The following is a 23,170-nucleotide window of genomic DNA, read 5'->3' as shown; positions in this document are numbered from 1 at the left end:
AGAATGGTCTTACAGAGAGAATGAATAAGACCATTCTGAACAAGGTAAGATGCATGTTAGCTAACTCAGGATTGAGTAAGAAATTCTGGGCTGAAGCAGTTGCTACTGTTTGTTATTTGATTAATAGATCACCCTCTTCTGTTATTAATTTTAAGACTCATATTGAATTGTGGTCTGGTAAACCACCAAATTTAAATCACTTGAAACCTTTTGGATGTCTTGCCTATATCCATGTGAAACAGGGTAAGCTGAACCCTAGAGCCTTAAAGGTTGTTTTCTTAGGATACCCGACAAGGACTAAGGGTTATAACGTCTGGTTAATTGATGAATTAAAATGTGTGGTTAGCAGGGATGTTGTGTTTAATGAATTTGTTTTTTATAAAGATCTGTTTATCTCTAACCAATCTCAGTCTAAACATGTTTATATTGAGGTGGAGAATTCTAACTTAAAAAATTCTGCTAGTGTTGAGTCAAGTGATGGATCTGGTTTGGGCTCAGATCCAATTCATGCTCCAAAGTATGAAGATAGGGGTTTGAACTAGCAACCATCACAGAGTCAGAGTCAAAGTAGTTTAGATAGTGATGCATATTCTGATTTTTCTGATTATCAATTAGCTAGAGATAGGACTAGAAGAACTATTAAACTGCCATCTAAATATGTTCATGCAGATCTTATATCATATGTATTTAATATAGGTGATTGCATTGAATTGAATGATCCTTTAAATTTCAAACAAGCCTATATGAGTAAACACAAAAAAGAATGGTTAAATGCCATGCAAGCTGAAATTGATTCCCTGCATAAAAATAACACATGGATTCTTGTTAAAAGACTTGTAAATAAAAAGATTATAGGTTGTAAATGGGTTTTTAAAAGAAAACCTGCTGCTCCAGGCTTTGAAAATGGAAGATTTAAGGCTATAGTTGTTGTAAAGGGTTTTTCCCAAGTAGAAAGAATTAACTATCATGAAATTTTTTCACCTGTAGTTAAACATATATCAATAAGGCTTATTTTATCTGTTATGGTGTTATTTGATTTAGAACTTGAACAGCTAGATGTTACTACTGCCTTCCTTCATGGTAATCTAGAAGAGCAGATTTATATGGAGCAACCAGAGGGTTTTGAGAAACCTGGATCTGAAGATATGGTTTGCTTACTAAAAAGGTCATTGTATGGCCTAAAATAGTCACCAAGACAATGGAATAAAAGGTTTGATGACTATATGCTCTCTGTTGGCTTTTCTAGAAGTAACTTTGATAATTGTGTTTATTTTTATAAAACTAAAACAGGCAACTATGTTTACTTGTTGATATATGTGAATGATATGCGTATTGTTTCAAAGAAAATAAGTGATTTGAATAGGTTGAAAAAATTGTTAAAAGATGAATTTGAAATGAAAGATTTAGGACCTACAAAAAGAATCTTAGGGATGGACACTAATAGAGATAGGAGTAAAGGTATTTTAACTCTGTCTCAATCTGAATATGTTAAAAAGGTTCTTGAATTGTATGGTATGCATGATGCTAAATCTGTTAGTACTCCTATTGGAGCTCATTTCAAATTAATGTCTGTTTTGCATGATTTACCTACTGATGAATCTGAATATATGAAAAAGATTCCTTATGCAAATGTGGTAGGTAGTTTAATGTATGCTATGATAGGATCTAGGCCTGATATTGCTTATGCAATCAGTTTGGTGAGTAGGTTTATGGGAAAACCTTGTAAAACACACTGGAATGCTGTGAAATGGGTGTTGAGATACTTGAAAGGTTCATGTGATTTTGCTCTTGTATATACTGCATCTGATACTAATAGTTTACATGTTAAAGGATACTATGATTCAGATTATGCTGCAGATTTAGACAAGAGGAGGTCTCTAACTAGCTAGATTTTCACATTTGGTGATAATGTGATAAGTTGGAAGAGTTGTCTTCAACATATTGTTGCTTTGTCTACAACAGAAGTTGAATATGTTGCATTGACAGAGGCTACGAAAGATGCTTTGTGGCTGAAAGGTATAACAGAAGAATTGGGGCTGCATTTTGGTACTCCTGTGATCTATTGTGACTCACAAAGTACAATAAATCTGTCTAAAAATAGTGCTTTTCATGAGAGAACAAAGCATATAGATGTTAGGTTGCATTTTATAAGGGAAATTTTGTCTAAAAGTCAGGTAATTCTGGAGAAAATTGCTTCAGAGGTTAATCCTGCTGATATTTTAACAAAGGTTGTTCCAATAAACAAGTTTAAGAGTGTCTTAGACTTGTTACAAATTGGAAAGGTGTGAGTCTGTCTTGCAGAGGTGTTTTTTGCTAGTGAAATTCATGTTTGAGTCTTGTAGTTTTCAAACAAGGTGGAGTTTGTAATGTTTGTTTAAAAACTATAAGGGCAGTAATGTAATTAGAACTAAGGATGCATGAGTCATTTCATTTAGTAAGTGAGGGCAGTTTGGTAATTCAGCTGAGCTTTCACTTGTGTTGACCTAAGTATAAAAGCTTGCATTGGCTGAGAGCTATAAAATAGAGAGAAGAGAGAAATAAAAGAAAATAGAGGCGACAGGCTACTGGGTTTTCTTCTTCTCTGTTTTGTGTGTCTCGTGGCTGCTATGTGGCTGAGTTTTGCTCTCTGAGTTCGATTGTCGGTGTCTCTACGGTGAAGTCAGGTTCTCTTTGACTTTGTTTTGTCGTGTATTTGCTTTGTATATTGGTTTGGATGTACAGAGATTGAGATCCGCATGTTTGTATATTGTAATCGAACTTGATATTAGTGGATTTGACTAGAGAAACACCTCTGCCTTGGATGTAGGATTTCTTTTACGAGATCCGAACCAAGTATATCGTGTTGTTATATTTTTTTCTGTTTTTCGCTACTATATTGTTCGGATCGGAATTTCTTGGGGTTCAGTAATATAAATCTATAACAGATGATTGTAGTTGATATCCGAAGATATCAGAAAAGCCAGAAACACCCTCTTTAACGATGACAGCTTCTGGTGAGTTTGTGTCTCTTGTATTTTATTGAATATGGTCGATAAAAGGTTAGTAAATAGGAGATAGGGTATTAAAATAAGTTTGTCCAAGTTGTAGGGTTTATTTTTGGTTGTGAAGATGGCTTATGTTGAGGGAAGTGGTTTAAGGTTCAAAAATTGTGCATGTGGTTTAATTTTTGGAGCCAAAATGGTTCTGTAAATAGGATTTGGGTTGAGCGTTCATGTTTGGAAGTTGGGATTGAATATTTGTTTAGGGTGATGAAAATGGTTGAGTTAGCAAGTGGGTGTATGGTATAATGCTTATATCAAAAAGGTTTTGTAAATAGGTGTTGAGATTTTAAAATGAGTTGGTAATGCGTGTATTGTTATAATCTGGGATTGAAATTCTTTTAAATAAAGTTTTTGAAATATCATTTGTCATTGTTCTTGAATTTGATGATGATTGATGTTGTTTGCTTACAAATGACAGTGTTTGAAAGAAATTCCAGTAGGTTATTGGATAGATGGAATGGAATATTATTATACAGCATAGGAATGCATATGATTAAATGTCAGAGCTTTATAATTGTCAAGTTCTGTGTTTGAATAGGAAAATTATCATGATTCGCCCCAAATTGTGGCTTGCAAATGATGGAAATTACAAGGAACTTCGATGGTTTACAATACAGAAGCAAAAAGACCAGCTGATGTACTTGTATGATCTTTGTGGCTTTTTATATTCTATTAAGAAGAGAAAAATTTAGAAGAAATTAAATTTAAAAGGGTTAGGATTTCGTTAATTTTAACCATTTATGAGTGAATAAATAAAATTTTCAAAATTAAATGATGAAAAGTTGAGAATAGAGAATACTTTGGGTGGGAAATAGTCGTTTGGCCTAAAAAAATTTAATAAATCAAGGTTGAAAGGTTATGAAATCAAGTTTGGGGGGCAAAATGTCAGCCAATTTTAGTAACATCAAAAGTAATAAAAAGGTTGTCTTTTTAGTTCCCTCTTTTCCTTGAAATATTTTCGTCTACTTATCGATCCATTATTTTTCAACCAAGAACTAAGAAGAAATAATTCTTTTCTTTCTTTCCAAAAGTTGCACTATTGGAATCAAACTGGTCCGGCAAGATTAAAGTTCCAAAAGGTCATCAATGGTGGTGAATGTCTGCCAATAACTGTTTTGAAATTAATTTTTTTAAATCAGGGTCGTGTGTTGTTGGGGGTTGGGGGTGGGGGTGTTGTGGTTTAAGTGCAAGAATACAGAGAGTTGCAACAATGATTGATAAGATAAGTAGCTTTTTACATAGTTTCGATAGAAAAATTGTAAAACGACATGCGGCTACAGTATAGCTATCAATAGAAGTAAAATAAATTACAAACCAGTCAAAAGGGATTTGTTTGTCCTCTATGTCTATCTCTATCTCTCCCTTCCTCCGCTTTTTTATAGTAAAGGAATCACCTTACATAGTGTTCTAACTAACCCCAATTTTCCCAATGCGAGACTTTTAAAAGGTAGATGGTCTGTTTTTGTGTTTTTTATCACTCTTAAATACTTGTTAGCGGTTGAGTCACTTTCTACGTAAATAATTTTTCAAGAGTTGTCATGGAGCAAGATTTTTTGATCTCTCATATTAATTAATTGCCACCATCTTTAAATGTGTGCATAACAATTGACCCCGGTTCAACCAAGTATCGAGAAGAAATATCGCTTTCTTTGCAAGAGCTACATTATTGTTGCTTTCGTCAAGCAAATTTAAGTTGAATAATACTATGTGTATTTATATTAGTATCGATTTTAAGTATCAATGATTATATGTTATTATAGAATAATCCAAACCAAACTTTGACCGGATCAAAACCTTCTTTAACAATTAAAAGTTAAAACATTGCATTGGACAATAATTAAAAGTCAAATAGAATCTAAATTATACAATTAGATTTGCCAAAATCAAAAAATAAGGATTTGAATTTAATTCAAAGTTTAGGAACTTTTTACTGTAATTAAAACTCATGCAAAATTGAACAAATTATACGTGGCAAATTGTATTTTTCCTTTATCATAGATTAATGTTTATACACATTGCATCATGTAAAATTGTAAATTATCCAAAAATAACATGGTGACAAAAATCAATTTTAAGCAATGTTATGTGCGTATAGTTTTAGATACACAAATTATCTGTTATCATATAATTGAATATTACTTAATCTTTAATTCAAAATCACTTAATCAGATAATGATATGTTATTTTATATATCTAATTATATATTTAAAACTATATGTGCTAGTTTTATTGATAATTTTTGACGTCAAAGTCTTGAAATGCATCATCTTTTAGTAATATCATTTATGATGTACTTAAAATTTAAAATTAAATTGTTAAAAGGAGTAAATAATTTATTCAAAATTCAATTGGAAGTTAATCCAATGAAGGGGCAGTCGGACAGTTTACCGATGGTCGAACCAATTAACAAAAATAAAAATAAAAATAATTTTTAAATGATTTTGTATCATTAATTATTGAATATATAATATGAGTTGTTTTAACATAAAAATAAACTTAATTTGATGGTATAACATAACATGCATCTAAATTAATGGATGAGGTTTAACTCCCAAAACGGTTATTCTTAAAGTGGCTTTTCAATGAACTATTTTTGTTTTTCCCAATAGATGACAATTCGACTAGTTCAGACTTGTTTTTAAGATAATGGGAATAAATTATATAATAGTTAATACAATGAAAACACAGTTATTAGTGTTAGATAATATATTATATTTATCCTAAAATATATTAAAAATTAGTTGAATATAATAAATATTTCATATAATATGGTAGATATTATCAATATAAATTAATTTTTTTTTTTTTGAAAAATTAATAACATTGTAAGAGTGCATCCAAACAATTTTAGAATTTAAGGGGCGTTTATGTTGATGTAATAATTATGATTTTGTTTTTTTTATTTTAAAGATGCATCTTATGATCGATGGCATATGGAATACATGAAATTTTCAATGCACGATACATACACCATTTTACCATTATGGGTAACTGAGATAGGAATTTTTGTCAGGGACGCAATTAAATAAAACGTTCATATAGTCTGTTTTTGTCAGCAGGCCCAATATATAATAATGTAAAGGCCGAAGGACCATTTCCCACTCAAGGTATGCTATATTCCCAAATTTTTCCTCTTTAATTTTGATAATATCAAATGTTTATTCATAAATAATTAAAATTAATGATAATAAAAGTAAAATCGTCATTTTCTCTATAATATTAAAAATAAACTAAAATATTATCTTTTTTTGTCTCTCTAAACTTTAAAAACTAAAAGTTTTTTCCAGTCTAAGTTTTAAAAAACGATAGTTTTTCCATAGGGTTTTGTTTCGAGATCTCTGACGTCATCTTCTGCTCCATTGCTGGCGGCCTCTTCCTCCCGAAGCTTCCTCTCCCTCCGACGGTTTCTCTCCACCCATTTGGACGTTCGATCGACATCGGAGAAGTCGTGGAAGATGAAGAACTTCATCGGGGAAGATGAAGTTTTTCGCCCTCCTAGACGAAGACGAAGTTCTTCGTCGGGGAAGACAAAGTTCTTCGTCTTCCCCGACGAAGATGAAGAGCTTTTAGTTTTTAAATTTTAAGGGGTTAATGTTCCGTTAATTTTAACTGTTTATGGGTGGATATTTGGGATTATTAAAGTTAAAAGAGGAGAAACTTGGAAATGCAGCATACCTTGGGTGGGAAATAGTCCTTTGGCCTAATATAAATTATAATTTGAAAAGGTCAAAAAAAACTTTATCTCATTTACGATTTTGGTGTATTTTTAAATTTATTAATAAAATTTTAAAAATTCAAACATCTATTTATAAGTAGTTCAAGTTAACAAAATTTATTATTTTTAAAAATAAAATTATTATTTAATCAGTAATAATAAAAAAATAAAATTTTATTTTATTTTCTCTCTTGATTTGAAAAATTAACATTTTTTTATACTTCAGTTTTAAACAATTGTATTTCTCCTTGGGTTTATTTTCTCCATCTCTCTCCCTCCAACGACTAGAGTTTAGACGAATGAAAATCACTCTCAAAGTGATGATTTCGCCCAAGCTTGCCAAAGACGAAGATTAACCCAACAAAGACTCTTCGTCTGGCCTAGATGATGACGTCTAGGTTTTCATTTGGAATGTTGTTTAACTAAGGAGAAATGGCTTTTGTCGTCTAGTTAAAGAAGGCTTCTAGACAAATGATTTGGATTTGCACCATGGTTTCCAGACAAACGATTGATCGTCCAGTCGAACAACTTGACATCAAGAGAGATGACCAAGAAGGAGAGACAATGTTGGAGAGGTAGAGACATCACCAAGAAAGCATCAAAGAAGGCTACTATCCCAAAAATTTGTCATTGAAAAATTGAAACCTTAAAGGAGAAAATATAACTTTTCAAAACTTAAGTTTAAGGGAAAATTGTTAGTTTTTAAGGTTTAAAAGGAAGTTGAGACAAAATTTTATTTTTTTCATATCACCTAGTAAATGATAATTTTACTTCTAAAATTAAAAGATTTTATTACTTTTAACAATTTATAGGTGGGTATTTGAACTTTTAAAACTTCACAAATAAAATTTTATTTGTGAAAATTTATGGGGAAATTTTTATTTGTGAAGTTTTAAAAACTCAAATACAAGTTTGAAAATATACTAAACCTTTGTTGGGAATAAATCTTTTGGCCTCCTTGTGTATAAGTATTTAATAAAAAATCATGTAAAATTTATATTCAGTTCAAGTCATAGTTATTAATTAATTTTTTTACCAAATGAGAAATTAATAAAATCTCTAAAAATTACCATTAATAGAAATCAATTAAATTTGTTGAAACTAACTGAAACCCAAATGGCCAAATCAAATCATTCATATCATTTATTAATTTATGGTAGCCTTTTATCTCTCTAATAGTTATACTGTTTCAAACCCTAACTAAATCATGGTTAAAATTAAATTAAATCATTAAATCAGATTAATTTGAGATTAAATTAAACAAATTATATTAAATCATTGATTTAGATCGATCTAACCCTCCCACTAATGTAGACATAATTGGTCTCTACAAGCTTTTTAACCGGATACAAAATCTGATCCGGATACAAAATCTGATCCGGATACAAAATCATGGTTGTATTCGCCAGGTTAAATTCAGTATAAAACATAACATATGTTATATTAAATAAAGATTTAAAATACATGTGTAAATATGAAAAGCGAGTATATTTAAACCTCACTCGCGCGAGTAAAGCTGGGAGGCATTTTCCCACATTCCAAACACTCGCCCCGCGTAGCACTCCGTGTTTCAGTTTCCAGTTCAAACTCCACGACACGAACGACACAACAAAAAATTTTGAAGTCCTTAATATTTATTTTGGTGACAAAGAAGTCACTATAGTTTAAAAAATTAACCATAAGTCCTAAATTCTATGAATTTAATTGTCCGAATGTTTAAGGCATTTTTTACTTTTATGAATTTTGTTGTGTACGACGATACAGTATTTACTTTTTGTATATTAAGATAATATATTTGAATAGATTTGGAGGGTAAAAAAGCACTGTCCGAAGGAATATGATCTCACTTTAAGGCAGGTCATACTAAGGTTTATAGGTTGTTATAAAAAAAATTTTATATGGATACGTATTTTTTTTTAAACGAAAAACTTACTTAAATTAAAAAGAGACTTAAATTTATATTTTTTTATATATAAAATTTTTTCTTTTATAATTCAAATTATCCCTTAGAAGTGATGTGAATCCACATTGATTATCACTTAATTTAATAAAACCCGCTAAATGAATATACCAATGAGATATTCTGGTGGGCTCAATGTGATGATACAAAATTGTCCAGGGACACTATGAGCTTTAGAGATTATTGACCTATGATGGAAGAGTCCAACCAATTATACATTGACAAATTCACCTTATCAAAAATTAGTATATTATTAAATATAATGATAGTTTTACTCATTAAAAAAAAGTCATTTATAGATGTTTAAGGATAGCAACACTAGTCACCCAAGTTAGAGACTTATATGGATACATAAAGCATTAGAAAGGATTAAAGAGAAGAAGGATAATTATTAGGCCTATTAATTGGACCTACTCAACTGGGTTTGCTTCGAAACTAAATTTTTAAGGTTGAACAATCAAATCTCGAGCTTATCTGATTCAATTGATAGGAGGACTAATTACCAAATTAAAAAAACTTTACAGATATAGAAAACATAACACAATCAAATATTCCTATAACTCTTAATTTATTTAGTTCAATATTTTATATTTTGTGCATTGATCATGTAGAATTGAATTAACTTTGTTCATGTAAAATTTTTCATACATTTTTAAGGTTGATTTTGATATTTGATCACATAAATACATTTGCATCTTTAAACAAAAAAATCTTAATAAGGTATGTTATTTCAATATAGAAACAAATGTTTCTACTTTTGTGGATTTCATTTCCATATATATTTTGCATTTATTATTCAATGTGCACTATGTGGATTTTGTTGATACATCTATTTGGTTATACAATTTTTTTTTATTTAATCTGATTTTTTATACTATAAGGAAAATGAAAAAACTTTGCAATTGTTTGAATGTGAGGCATATATATTTTTATTTTTTATTCAATATATTGTTTCGATATTATAATAAAATATATTATTTATATTTATCAATAATATTTTAGTTCGATTGATCAAATAAAAAAAGAATTGGATTAGACCTTTGACTGAGTGAATATTTGGTCATATTATTAAACATTGATAGCTTATTTAGGACACACTTTAGGAGTTACAACTATTTTGTACTAATTTTTTTAAAGAAATGATTGGATTAGATGGGACTAAACTAAGCACAAGGAAAGGATGTTTTTGTTATATTTTTATGTTAGAGGGATTAACTTTTTGTACACAAAATATGAGGGTGCAATTTTATTATCCCACTAATTACTTTTCAGGTGGTCTCTTTCTTCTTCTTTAAATTTTAAAAAATCAAACATTCAATGGCAAGTCTAGTTGGTTGGTGGGTTAAGAAGTAAAAAGAATATATGTTTTGTTTGTAGCTTTGAAGGTACGACACCGTTTTGATGCCTTTTGGGGTTTTTGGCTTTTGGTTTTCTTTTATATTATTCCTACTTTTCTTCCCACTTCCAACTTTCTCCAATTGATTCTTTTCTTTACCTGACCATCTTTTCTTGTTGAATAGAAACTATAAGAAAATAGACTTGAAAGAAAAGGGCCTTTTTTTAAGCACTTGGTGGGATTGTTGTTGGAGACTTGAAGTTATTGGAGTTTTGGTTGGTGTTCTTGCTTTGGAGTTCTTCTGCAACCATGAAGATTCTTATATCTGTAAGCTCCTAATTTATGTTGCTTTTTTTTTTTAAGTTTTAGTATAACATATTGGTTCAATACTAAAAGGGAAATGAAGAATTTTTGAATTGGTGGGATTTTTTTTGCTTCTCGGGGAAGTGCTTTTTTTGGGCTTTCAACTTCTGTTTGGTTTCTTTGAAGTGCTTTTTTACTTCTGTGACTTGCTGGGAAATGATTTTTAGCCATGTTTGGTTGGTGAGAAAATTCTTTGCTTCTCTGGGAAGTGCTTTTATTTGGGCTTTTAACTTCTGTTTGATTCTGGGAAGTGTTTTTTACTTCTGGTGAGTTGCTGGGAAATGATTTTAGCCATGTTTGGTTGGTGGGAAAATTTTTTGCTTTTCTAGGGATTGCTTTTTTTTCTTATGCAACAATGAAGATTGTCACTTCTATAAGCTCTCAATTTGTGTGTATAATATTTTATTTTTGAGTTTTAGTAGACCATATTGATTCGAAACCGAAAGGAAAATTAGGATTTCATTTTTTTTTTTTTTATTGGCGGCAATTTTTCTCCTTTTCTGTGAAGCGCTTTTTTTTTTTTGGCGGGGGTGGGTTGGGAATGAATTCTGTTTGGTCTCTGGGAGAAAACTTTTGCTTCTCTAGGAAGTGCTTTTATTTTCTTATGCAACAATGAAGATTCTCACTTCTATTAGCTCTCGATTTGTGTGTTTTTAATATTTTATTTTTGAGTTTTAGTAGAACATACCGATTCAAGACCAAAAGGGAAATTAGGATTCTTGTAGTTGTTTTTGCTTCTGTGTTTTGGCTGGCGGGAATTTTTTTCCTTCTCTGTGAAGTGCTTTTCTTTTGTTTTTGGCTTGTGTTTGCTTTATCGGAAGTGCTTTTTTACGTCTGTTGACTTACTGGGAAATGATTTTTTTGCATATGCCTGGTGGGAAGTGCTTTTTAGTTATTTTCCTTCTCTGGGAATTCCCTTTTTTTTTTTCTCTCTCTCTTTGGTTTGGTGGATGTCTCATGGGAAGTGCTTTTAACTTCTGTTGCATTACGGGAAATTGTTTTTGCCAATCTTTGATTGCTGGGAAGTGCTTTTTTCCTCCATTTTGTGATTGGGGAAGTCCTTTTTACTTTGTTAGGTTTCTGGGGAGTTCATCTTGCTTATGCTTGGTTACTACAATTTTTTTTCAATTTAAGCTGGGAAGTGCTTTTTCCTTTCTGTTTGTTAGGTGAGAACTAGAAAGTACTTTCCGTAGTTTATGAAGTTTAGTTTTTTTCCCCTTACTTCGCTGGGATATTTCTTTTCAACTGGGAAATGCTTTCTCTTCCTGTTTGGTTGTTTAGAAAAGTTCTTTTCTCTTCAGTTTGTTGGGTGAGAACTTAAAAGTGCTTTTGTTTTTTACTAAACAAATAGAGATATTAGTTCAGGCTTTTCTTCTTCTTTCTGTTTTGCTTTTTGTATTTTTAATAAATTTCTCTGCTTTTGAAGAATCTTTATCTGAAACTCCTGTTTGGTAGCCCAGAAAAAAAAAAAGGAAAATAACAGATTTTCAAAATATTAAATGTTTAATTCATGTTTTATGTTCTTATAACACTTTTGTTCTACTTGCACAAGTATTCAAATTAACAATGTTATTTTTGTCAGATTTTTACTTTTGACCACAACCAAAATTGACTTTGGTGTTAGCCTTGCTCAACAACGATAAAATCATGTAAATTAACAATGAGTACTAATTTGTGTAATAACGATAATGTGTCGCTATGTGATTAGATGATTATTAATTAGTACTAACAATAAGTAATAATTTGTATACTAATAATGAAGTGTTGCCATGTTATTGGGTGGTACTATATTTCTAATTCAAAATCCTCCAATCACATTGTGACACATATCATTAGTTCACAAATTAGTTTCATTTTTAGTTTATATAGTTTTATTATTTTTTAGTAAAACTATGTGCATTAACAATGAGTACTAATTTATGCACTAACAATGACATATCATCATGTGATTAAGTGTTATATTATCTCTAATTTAAAATTACTTAATCACATAGAGACATATCATTGTTAATATATAAATTAATACTCATTATTGGTATACATAGTGTTACTTGAAAATATTAAGAGTATGTGCACTAATAATGAGTGCACAAATTAGTACTCATTGTTTAGTGCACACAATTTTACTCATGTGAAAAAAAATTGTGTAAATTAAGTTTGTTTCAAAATTTGTTTCAAGTTTCTAGATAGTTAATTTCACTTTATTCATTTTAAACATGAATAAACATTTTGATTCAAAATCACGTAATAACATAGGGATATGTCATCGTTAATACTAATAGTATTCATTGTTAATGCATATAGTTTTATTATTTTCGAGTAAAACTATGTGTACTAACAGTGGGTATTATTTGTGTACTAACAATGATATGTCACTATGTGTTTCAGTGATTTTGAATTAGAAATAAAATAACACTCAATTACATGATAACATGTCATTATATGTACACAAATTAGTACTATTTATTAGTGCACATGGTTTTACATTTGTGAAGAAAACATGTGTATATTAAGTTTGTTTGTTTCAAAATTTGTTTCAAGTTTCCAGATGGTTGCTTAATTTCACTTAAATCATTCTAAACATGAATAAACCTTTTGATTGTTTGTACAAAGTATAGACTCATGCTTTTGGCATTCGGATTACTCATGCAGAACTTCATTTTTGTACTTTTGAATAATTGTTGCTTTAGTTTTCTTGATTTAAAAGAAATGTTGTGTTGATGGACAAATGGATGTGTCCCAAGTCCCGACTCCATGATTGTGCTCATAGAGCGACATTGTTTATTATACTTTCTACAAAGAGAACCATTATCTTTAGGATGTATTTTTCATTATTTGAGTGAATCATTAGACCACTATGCAACTAAAATGCAACTACTAATGTCAGGCTTCTGCACTGTCGAATCCTGCAAGTCGGTCGTGCCTCTTCACTCTGTTTGTTGCAGTTTCTTTGATCTGCGGTGCATTCTTTGTTGGCAACATTGCGAAGGATCACAAGGAAGTAAGTATTTCTTTATAAATGATTTCTTGTTGTCCAGAATGTTGCAGAACACAATGACATAGGGTTGGTTTTTATCGTTGCCAAATGCAAGCTTGACAAGATAACGTTTTGATATGACTGATTGTTTTAGACACTAGATGCAGACCGACCGGTTGTGGATGAGCGAATATTGGTCTTCTGCTACGAGATGTTTTGTTAAATTTGACTTATTGCGGATTTTATTTGCAGAAAATAATGAGATGGGGACTGATTAATAACATGCAGAAAGCTAGCTCTAATGCTTGCAAGGTTTGTCCATTTGAATGTTAAAAAAGACTTTGTTCTGTCAGTGGCATGTAAAGTTTCTGGAAATATTTTCTGATTTTCAATCTTTTTCTCCTTGGATATCTGTTACCCAGAACCAATGCAGGCCTCATGGAACCGAGGCATTGCCGCAAGGAATTGTTGCCAAAATGTCAAACTTGGAAATGCAGCCTTTGTGGAGCTCCACTATGAAACGTGTATGCGAAGCCATTCTTGGCTCATTTAGCAGAGTTGATGCCTATACACATTTCTTGCTGTGTTATTGACTGTCTTTGCTTGTCCTCTAAATTTTTTTGCCAGAAAAATCCGAAGTCATCAATGAACTTGTTAGCCGTTGCGGTTGGCATTAAGCAAAAAGAAATTGTCGATAAAATTATTAGAAAGGTTTTGGTGACTTCTCTAGCTCCGCTTTTGCTTTCAGAATGATCTCATTAGTTTTATTCTTAATACTCTGTTTCTTTTTTGCAGTTTCCTCCAAAAGATTTCGTTGTTATGCTTTTCCATTATGATGGTGTTGTGGACGAATGGAAAGATTTAGCATGGGCCGAGCGTGCCATTCATGTATCTGCCGTGAATCAAACTAAATGGTAATAATGAATCGAACCTGTAATTCACCCGGATTTCATGTGTTAATGCTTGTGCATTTATACATAATTCCTAAACAAGATGGTGCTTATGACATGATAGGTGGTTTGCGAAACGTTTCTTGCATCCAGACATTGTTGCCGAATATGACTATATATTTCTCTGGGATGAGGACATCGGCATTGAGAATTTTAATCCTAGACGGTAAGCATAATCTGACTTAGCCTTTTGGATCAGCTATGGCATTCTCAAAGAGATCTCAACACGAATACATATAAAAATTATGGTTCCAGGTTTTAGATCATTTTGTGTTCACCGTTTTGCTATTTTGATGAATTGGGAACCTATTTGGCCATTTTGAACCTTTTTTTGTGACTGTACATTGTTGCTGAACCTTTGGTAGATATATATCCATTGTTAAAGAAGAGGGGCTCGAAATATCTCAGCCAGCCCTCGACCCTGTTAAGTCAGAGGTGCATCATCAGATCACTGCACGTAGAAGAAATTCAAAAGCTCACAGGTTTGTGACAAGCTAGTGAATTCACTTGCATATTTTTATTTAGTCAATGTCATAAATCAGCATCTGCATTCCAGTACTTCAGTCATTCTTTATATGACATCTTGGAGACTTTATCGTGCAAGGCATCTGATGAGTACAACATTCTTTATTGAACTTCTTAACAGGAGAATGTATAAGTTTAAAGGCAGTGGAAGGTGCGATGACCACAGTACGGCTCCTCCATGCATCGGGTAATGTGTCACCAACTGTGTGATTTCTTTTTTTTTTTTTTTTTTGCATTTTATCAATGATCCATTATGATTCTTCCTTTGCTTTTTTCCGGTTTTTACTAGAGTAGAGAAATAATGTTGGTTCTAACGCAGCAAATGGAATCTGTTATGCAGATGGGTGGAAATGATGGCACCTGTGTTTTCAAGAGCTGCATGGAGATGTTCATGGTATATGATCCAGGTATGAGCTTAATAGGTGTAGTAAAGTTTTCTTTTTGTCTAGTTATTTACTTTTGTGGGTAATAAACTTCTGGGAAAAAATTTGTTGGTGCTTGCTGTACTTGAGTACAGCTCGATCCCTTTTGGTATTGTGCTCTAATTGTCTTATTTCCTTGCAGAATGACTTGATCCATGCTTGGGGCCTGGATATGCAGCTCGGCTATTGTGCACAAGTAGCGTTCCGACTCTTACACAACTCTTCAAAATTCATATTCTCAAGCCATAGCTACCATACTAATGATTTTAGAATACATTTTAGGGTGATCGAACCAAGAACGTCGGTGTGGTTGATTCGGAGTACATTGTCCATATGGGCCTTCCAACGCTTGGTGTCACAACCGAACATGAGGCAAGTTTTCAAATTAATATCAGTAGCAGAATTTTTAGGCAGTAGTTCTGTTTTAACTGCCTTTTGCTAAAAAAAGCAACGGAATCAACTTGTGATCTCTCTCTTCTATCATATTTCAACATTTTAACATAAAAAATTTTAACCTTATAATTCACTATGACCTCTAATCCATCCCAATTTGTTTCTCACTTTAACAATATTTGCTTTGGCAGTTGAACCCTGTTGGACAAGCTCCATCGAATCAGGACCAGTTGTCAAACCCAGAAGCACTGGTATGTGTACTTTGAACCTCATATTACCATGCCACACGTTTTTCTTTATCTGTGCGTAACAAGTTGTTTGGAACTGCAGCCACCATCTTCATACCGCAGATTTGATAACAGACCAGAGGTAAGCTGGCTTCGTTATTGTAACACTACTGTGTGTGCATACAGGCATATAGAATGAACTTGTCAATGTCCATAGCATTTGCCAAATAATAATGCATATTTGCAGGTGAGAAGACAGTCCTTCATTGAAATGCAAATCTTCAGAAAAAGATGGAGAGTCGCCGTGGAGGAGGATAGATGTTGGGTCGATCCATATTGGCCATTTTTAAACGAAACTAGTCATTAATCTATTTATCATGCATTCATCCAATCATTCAGAAGGTCACTCGACACATTCCGAACATACAGATTACCATGTATACAAATTCCATTCTTTTGGTGACGCCAAACACATTCGAATTGTGGAAATGCAGGTGACTTCTTATGCTTGAAGGGGGTAATTGCTTCATTCTTTCTTTAAATTATTAGAAAATATCTTCAAGGCAATTAAAGAACAAAGGAGATGTGAAAACTTGGCTTCTTGTTCGTGGATTCCTTGTGGATACAAATGTAAATCTTGTTTTGCAGATGTGGCTTTATTGTAAATATATAACTTTTGTGGGTGTATGTGAAATTATCCTAATTTTGGTGTTTTATTTAATGAAGATAGATTTTTATTTTTAAATTCCAATTTTATAATAAAATTTGGAATTGCAACATTTCTGGGATATTTATGCTATAAAACGATCATGTTATTTTGTTATCCAAAATGAATGGTGCTATATGGAGGAATAGTAGTGTCGACTAGAGATTGGATTTGATTTTAGTTATTGAAGCTCTAATTCCAATGTGATTGAACAAGTTTAGGGTTGGATTTGTTTTAACATAAAGACTTTTTTAATGGAATTTAAAATTAAATTGTTTTTAGATCAAGGTTAAGTTCCAATTCTTTCATTTTGAATTGATTTTGAACTAATGAATTTGAATTGATTTTAAATTTAGTTTTGTTCATTTTTGGTTTAGATCAAATCTATCCCTAATAGTAATATAGGATTTTCGTGTGTGGATATAAGGTACACCTATAATTAGATGACAAGATATTTGTATTGAAATAAGTCATATTTTCTCTTACCATTTGTCGTTGTGTATGTACAATTAGCACTTAGGTTGGGGCGAATATTAGAACACAAATCACAAGGCGGTAGACCCTCTGATGTTATGGCAAGTTATTTGGTGGTTGTTCTTGGTAGGTATATGATGGTCCTTTCAAAGGTTATTAATAGGGTTGTGTTTAATTTAAGTTGAGTTTGAATAAGGTGCAGTTTAAGATCAATAAGTTGAAACTTGAATTTGATTTATTTATTAAAATAACCCATTTTTTAACTCAATTTTGGTTTATTCTATTCAAATATAAATTCAAACTTGACCAACTTAGATTGAATAGTAACGTGAGATTTTCATCGTTTGATATAAGATACAACAAAAAGTAGATGACAAGATATTTACATCTTTCTAAGTCATAGTTACTCTTATCATTTGTTCGTGTATACAATTAACATTCAGCTTGATACGAATAGCAGCATATGAGCACAAGGGTTACAAATCCTTGATGTTAAAGTAAGTTATTTGGTTGTTTTTCTCAATAGGTATTTATAATGAGTCTTTCAAAGGTTACCTATAAGGTTATATTCAATTTTAGGCGAACTTGAATGAGGCTCAATAAGAAATCAGTTTTAAACTAAAAAATTGGTGAAATTAACATCGACTAATTAAAGTTTAAACTTGACTTATTTATGTAAATGACCCAATTCTTAGATCAAACTCTGTTTGGTCAATCCAAGCTTGAATTTGGGTCTTCGGCCATTTACTTGGTGTTAGGCCTTGGCCCATTTACATTTTTAATCCATAGCCAAGGTTAAACAATTTTTTGATAGGCCAAAAGACTTATACCCAAACCTCCACCCATAAAATTTCAAAAACCCAAATATCTACTTATGAGTTATTAAAATTAATAAAATTTGTTAATTTTAAGGATAAAATTATCATTTAACCAATAACATTAAAAATATAAAAATTTATTTCATTTTTTCTTGTGATTTAGAAAACTAACAATTTCCCTCATGATTAAGTTTTGAAAAATTGCATTTTACCTATAGGGTTTTTATTTTCTAGCAAAATTTGTCCTTCTCTAGCAATCGACGCCCTACGACGCTGACGAGTCTTCGTGTAGACAAAGATGAATTGTCTTCGTTAATTTCAGATGAATTGACGAATACACTCGTATTCGTTAATTTAACCAAATGAATCATGTTAGGAGAGACGACTTTCAAGTTGTCAAAGAAGGAGGGACATCGCCAAGAGGATAGAAAGGGTCGAAGAAGTCGGTCATTTGTCAAAAAATTGTCGTTGAAAATTTGAAATCCTAAAAAGAAAAATACAACTTTTCAAAGTTTAATCTTAGGAAAAAATTGTTATTCGTCTTGATGAATCACGTTGAAAAGATGACTTTCAAGTTGTTGGAGAGAGAAAGACATCGCCAGGAGGGATAAAGAGTGTTAGAGAAGCCAACCAGTTGTCAAAAAACTGTCCTTGAAAAATTGAAACCCTACAGGGAAAATGTAACTTTTCAAAGTTTGATTATAAGAGATATTGTTATTTGTCTGGATGAATCGTGCTAAGAGAGACAACTTTCAAGTTCCTAGAGAGAGGGACATCACTAGGAGGGATAGAGAGCGTTGGAGAAGCTGACCATTCATCTAAAAATTATCCTTAAAAAATTGAAACCTTAAGTGAGGAAATGCAACTTTTCAAAGTTTAATCTTAAGATAAATTGTTAGTTTTTAGGGTTTAAGAGGAAAACTAAGATAAAGTTTTGTTTTTTTTAATATCAGTAGTTAAGTGATAATTTTACTTCTAAAATTAACAAATTTTATTAACTTTAACAACTCATTAGTAGATATTTAAGTTTTTGTTACAGGTGAGAGTTTTGGAATACACTAAATCTTGAATGAGAATAAGTCTTTTGGCCTTTATGATATTATTATTTTAAAAAGGCCAAAAAACTTATTCCCTCCCAAAGTTTAGTGTATACCTAAACTTCCACCCATGAAATTTCAAAAACTCAAACACCCATTCTTCTATAAGAATTATCAGTTAGAGTTAAGGGTAAAACTGTTATTTAATAAAAAATATTTAAAAGCTAAAATTTTATCACGTTTCTCTCTTAGTTTAAAAATCTAACAATTTCTCTTTATGTAAAGTTAAAAAAGTGACCATTTCCTTCTAGGGTTTCATTCCTTCCTCTTCCTTCTCTGATAACCATTCTTTGGCCAACCTCACACCTACTGACGTTTTCTCTCTCATCTCAAACGAAGACACAACCACGAAGCGACGGATCTGTCAAATCCATGAAGACGTAACCTCCCACCTTCGTCAGATCTGTCGTGTGATGAATCTCAACCAACACAAATGTCTCCCGAGCGTCTTTGATGCATTCATGGTAGAATCAAAGGCCAAGATTCGTCATGTGATGAATCTAAATGAAGTATGACAATCCATAGCATTTGTGGTCACTTTGTGGCTAAACCTTCGTCCGAGATAGGAGAGGGAGCACCGACAAGTGGGAGGTTGGCCGAAAGATGGTTGATAGAGAAGGAATGAGAAGAAATGAAACCTTAGGGGGGGAACGATAACTTTTTAAACTTTGGGTGAAGAAAAATTGTTATATTTTTAATCTGAGAGGAGAAAATGTGATAAAATTTTAGTTTTTCAAATATTTTTTTATTAAATAACAGTTTTACCTTTAACTCTAACTAAAAATTTTAACCAAATAATAAGTGTTTGGGTCTTTGAAATTTTGTGAGGGGGACTTTGAACATACACTAAACCGTGGGTGCGATTAAGTCTTTTGGCCTCAAAAACACTTCATCTTCTCTATAGGGTTTAAGCAAATCTTCTTCTCACTTCGCTCACGACCAAAGGGTTTAACCGTTTCTTAGTCTTTTTTCTCTTCCCAAAATGCCCCTCCAACGTTTCCGTCTCCTTCACCGCCACAACTACCGTCTCTCCTCCTCCTTTTCCAACGCCTTTCTCCACCACCACCACTTCCACAACCTCACCCACGACTCTGCTACCCCACAAATTAATTCCAACCCTAACCCTAACCCTAGTCCCATTTCTGCTCCTACTCTCACCCGTACCTACGCCTTCTCCTCCGCCGAAGAAGCTGCCGCTGAGCGCCGCCGTAGAAAACGCCGGCTCCGCATCGAGCCGCCGCTGCACGCTCTCCGTCCTAACCCGACGCGCCCGGTGGCTCGTGATCCCAACGCCCCACGTCTCCCGGACTCAACGTCGGCTCTTGTCGGCCCCCGCCTTAACCTCCACAACCGCGTGCAATCTCTCATCCGGGCGGGCGACCTGGATGCGGCTTCTTACCTGGCGCGTCAGGCCGTGTTCTCGAGCACACGACCAACAGTGTTCACCTGCAACGCGATTATCGCAGCGATGTATCGGGCCAAACGGTACAAGGACGCCGTTGCATTGTTTGCATTTTTCTTTGAACAGTTTGATATTGTGCCTAATGTTGTGTCTTATAATAATTTGATTAATACACATTGTGATGAAGGTAGAGTGGATGAGGGTTTGAGAGTTTATAGGAAGATTATTGAAACGGCACCGTTTAGTCCCAGTGCTGTGACTTATAGGCATTTGACAAAAGGTTTGATTGATTTGGGGCGAATCATGGAGGCTGTGGATTTGTTGAGGGAGATGTTGAATAAAGGGCAAGGAGCGGATTCTTTGGTTTATAATAATTTGATATCTGGGTTTTTGAATTTGGGGAATCTGGAGAAGGCAAACGAGTTGTTTGATGAGTTGAGAGAAAGGTGTTTGGTTTATGATGGGGTTGTCAATGCTACGTATATGGAGTGGTGGTTTAAGCAAGGGAAAGAGAAGGAGGCAATGGAGTCGTATAAGTCATTGTTGGATAGGAATTTTAGGATGACTCCTGTTACTTGTAACACCCTTTTGGAGGTTTTGCTCAGGTGGGGAAAGAAAGTGGAAGCAGAGGCTTTGTTTGAGCAGATGTTGGATAATCATCAGCCACCCAATATCCAGGCAGTGAATTCAGATACATTTAATATTATGGTGAATGAGTGTTTTAAGCTTGGGAATTTTTCAGAGGCTATTGATACATTTAAGAAGGTCGGCACACATCCAAAATCCAAGCCTTTCAGTATGGATGTTGCAGGGTATAATAATATTATTGCAAGGTTTTGTGAGAATGGGATGTTAGAAGAGGCAGAGAAACTGTTTGCTGAATTGTGCTCAAAGAGTGTGACACCAGATGCCACATCGTATAGGACATTGATTGATGCATACTTGAAGGTTGAGAGAATTGATGATGCTTTGCAGTTGTTCAACCGGATGGTGGAGTCTGGTTTCAGGGTGGTTGTGAGTTTTGGGACAAGGGTATTTAGTGAGTTCATTGACAAAGGTAAGGCTGCAGATTGTGCCCCAATCTTGACAAAAATGGGAGAGAAAGATCCTAAACCAGACTTCTTGATATATGATGTTGTGGTCCGGGGTCTGTGTAATGAAGGTTTATTTGACTTGAGTAGGGATATAGTTGATCAAATGATAAGGCACAATGTTGGTATTACCCCTGTACTCCGGGATTTTGTACGTGAGACTTTCGGGGATGCCGGACGAGGTGAGGAGATTGATAGACTTCTAAATATGGATAGATGGGGATATGCTACTACTCGCCCACCACCTCGAATGAATGGATTACCACGAATGACTGGACAGCAACCATTTGTACCACATCAAATGTCAGGACAGCAGTCTTCAGGACCTAATCAAATGTCAGGGCAGCACCCTGTAGGAGGATCCAATGGAACGGCAGGACAATGGCACTTTGGATCAAATCGTATAGCAGGACAACACTCTTTTGGTTCTAATCAAATGGCAGGGCAGCAACCATTTGTAGCGCATCAAAGGATGGGACAACAACCTTTAGGACCCAGTCAGATAAGTGAGCAACATTCTGGAGGGCCAAATCAAATGTGGGGACAGCAGCCTTCAGCCAATCAATTGCCAGGGCAAGAATCTTTTGGACTCCATCATCAAACATCATCGGAGCGGCAAAATGTGGCACCTCAAATGGCAGGACAACCACCATTAGCACCCTCGCAAATAGCAGGTCAACAGCAATCCTGGCAACCTCAGATATCAGGACAGCAACCATCATGGTCTCAAATGACACAGCAGCCACCATTTTTATCCTCACAAGGAGCAGAACAAAATGCATCAGTACCCTCACAAATGGCAGTTCAGCAACCTTCATGGTCTCAAATGACACAGCTGCCACAATTTGGATCTTCTCAAGAAGCAGAACTAAATACATCAGGACCCTCGCAAATGATCAGGTAGTAGCAATCCTGGCAACCACAAATATCAAGGCAACAGCCATTCTGGTCTCAAGTAATGGAGCAGCCACCTTTTGGATCCCCTCAAGTAGCAGAACAAAATCCATCAGGACCCCTTAAATGGCAGGAGAGCCACCAACCGATTGCAGCCAACAGGTACCTGCTTTTTTTTAAATACACAAAGTTATATATCGAACGACCTGGTCTCTAATTTATGAATTAAGTTGTGCAAGCAAGAGAACTGCTGCATTATTGTTATGTTCTCATGGAGTTATTATATGTCATATGACATGATTCGTTTACTTTGTATGGGAAACTTGCCATCTCGAATTGGCTTATTTTTGGTATTTAACAAGTTATTCTTTGATACCTTTGATATGATTTTTTTTTTCTTGTTTGAAATCCTTGAATCGAATCATTATATTACTCTCATGCCAGTATGCTGGTAATTATTTTAGGATTTCACTATATTTTTTGCCGTATTTCAAAAATACAAGAAATAATGTTTCAAGTACTAAGCACAGTTTTATGTGGTATGCTTTACAATGTATATAATTATAGAATGTAAGTGCTTCTGGTTTCCACCAGTTACTTCAATGTTTGAATACAATATTCTTGGTTGGTGCATTTGTTTTGTGAAGTGTTGGCTTGTGATTGTTTGTGGCAGCATGTCTTGACGAGGGCACTTTGTGGCAAAGCTGCCTGACAATCGTTGGATTGGATTGATACTATTTTTATAATTGTTAATCAACGGCTGTAGAATGTTTGAAAAT

At 33.4% G+C, this 23,170-nt stretch overlaps 2 protein-coding genes across 3 annotated transcripts; both read left to right on the top strand.

Annotated features, from left to right (window-relative positions):
• The first annotated feature begins 9,994 nt into the window (after window positions 1–9,994).
• LOC123192264 lies at window positions 9,995–16,654 on the top strand. 2 transcript variants are annotated; one of them, XM_044604746.1, is made up of 16 exons: window positions 9,995–10,101; window positions 10,237–10,379; window positions 13,303–13,416; window positions 13,645–13,704; window positions 13,815–13,916; window positions 14,020–14,103; window positions 14,188–14,306; window positions 14,407–14,508; window positions 14,708–14,824; window positions 14,989–15,054; window positions 15,208–15,274; window positions 15,432–15,485; window positions 15,572–15,661; window positions 15,874–15,933; window positions 16,013–16,051; window positions 16,157–16,654. In XM_044604746.1, the coding sequence occupies exons 2-16, from the start codon at window positions 10,362–10,364 to the stop codon at window positions 16,274–16,276; spliced, it is 1,212 nt and encodes a 403-aa protein (XP_044460681.1). In that variant the 5' UTR covers window positions 9,995–10,101; window positions 10,237–10,361; the 3' UTR covers window positions 16,277–16,654. The 2 variants fall into 2 exon arrangements, with proteins under 2 accessions (XP_044460681.1, XP_044460682.1); XM_044604747.1 differs by lacking the exon at window positions 9,995–10,101 and having other exon boundaries at window positions 10,139–10,379; window positions 16,404–16,654.
• A 3,254-nt stretch (window positions 16,655–19,908) lies between these two features.
• On the top strand, window positions 19,909–22,766 carry LOC123193336 (pentatricopeptide repeat-containing protein At1g10270-like). Its single transcript, XM_044606237.1, has one exon. It carries the CDS (start codon window positions 19,987–19,989, stop codon window positions 22,399–22,401), a length of 2,415 nt encoding a protein of 804 aa, XP_044462172.1. The 5' UTR covers window positions 19,909–19,986; the 3' UTR covers window positions 22,402–22,766.
• The last annotated feature ends 404 nt before the right edge of the window (window positions 22,767–23,170 follow it).

The sequence above is a fragment of the Mangifera indica genome, chromosome 12 (assembly GCF_011075055.1).
Source record: "Mangifera indica cultivar Alphonso chromosome 12, CATAS_Mindica_2.1, whole genome shotgun sequence".
In the NCBI taxonomy this organism is placed as follows: Eukaryota; Viridiplantae; Streptophyta; class Magnoliopsida; order Sapindales; family Anacardiaceae; genus Mangifera; species Mangifera indica.
This window is presented reverse-complemented; position numbering and strand designations above follow the sequence as displayed.

Coding starts and splice junctions, on each gene's coding strand:
- LOC123192264 (XM_044604746.1), top strand. Junction 14,509..14,707: donor GAGAATTTTAATCCTAGACG/GTAAGCATAATC, acceptor AACCTTTGGTAG/ATATATATCCATTGTTAAAG. Junction 15,055..15,207: donor ACGGCTCCTCCATGCATCGG/GTAATGTGTCAC, acceptor TCTGTTATGCAG/ATGGGTGGAAATGATGGCAC.
- LOC123193336 (XM_044606237.1), top strand. CDS start 19,987: ATGCCCCTCCAACGTTTCCGTCTCCTTCACCGCCACAACTACCGTCTC.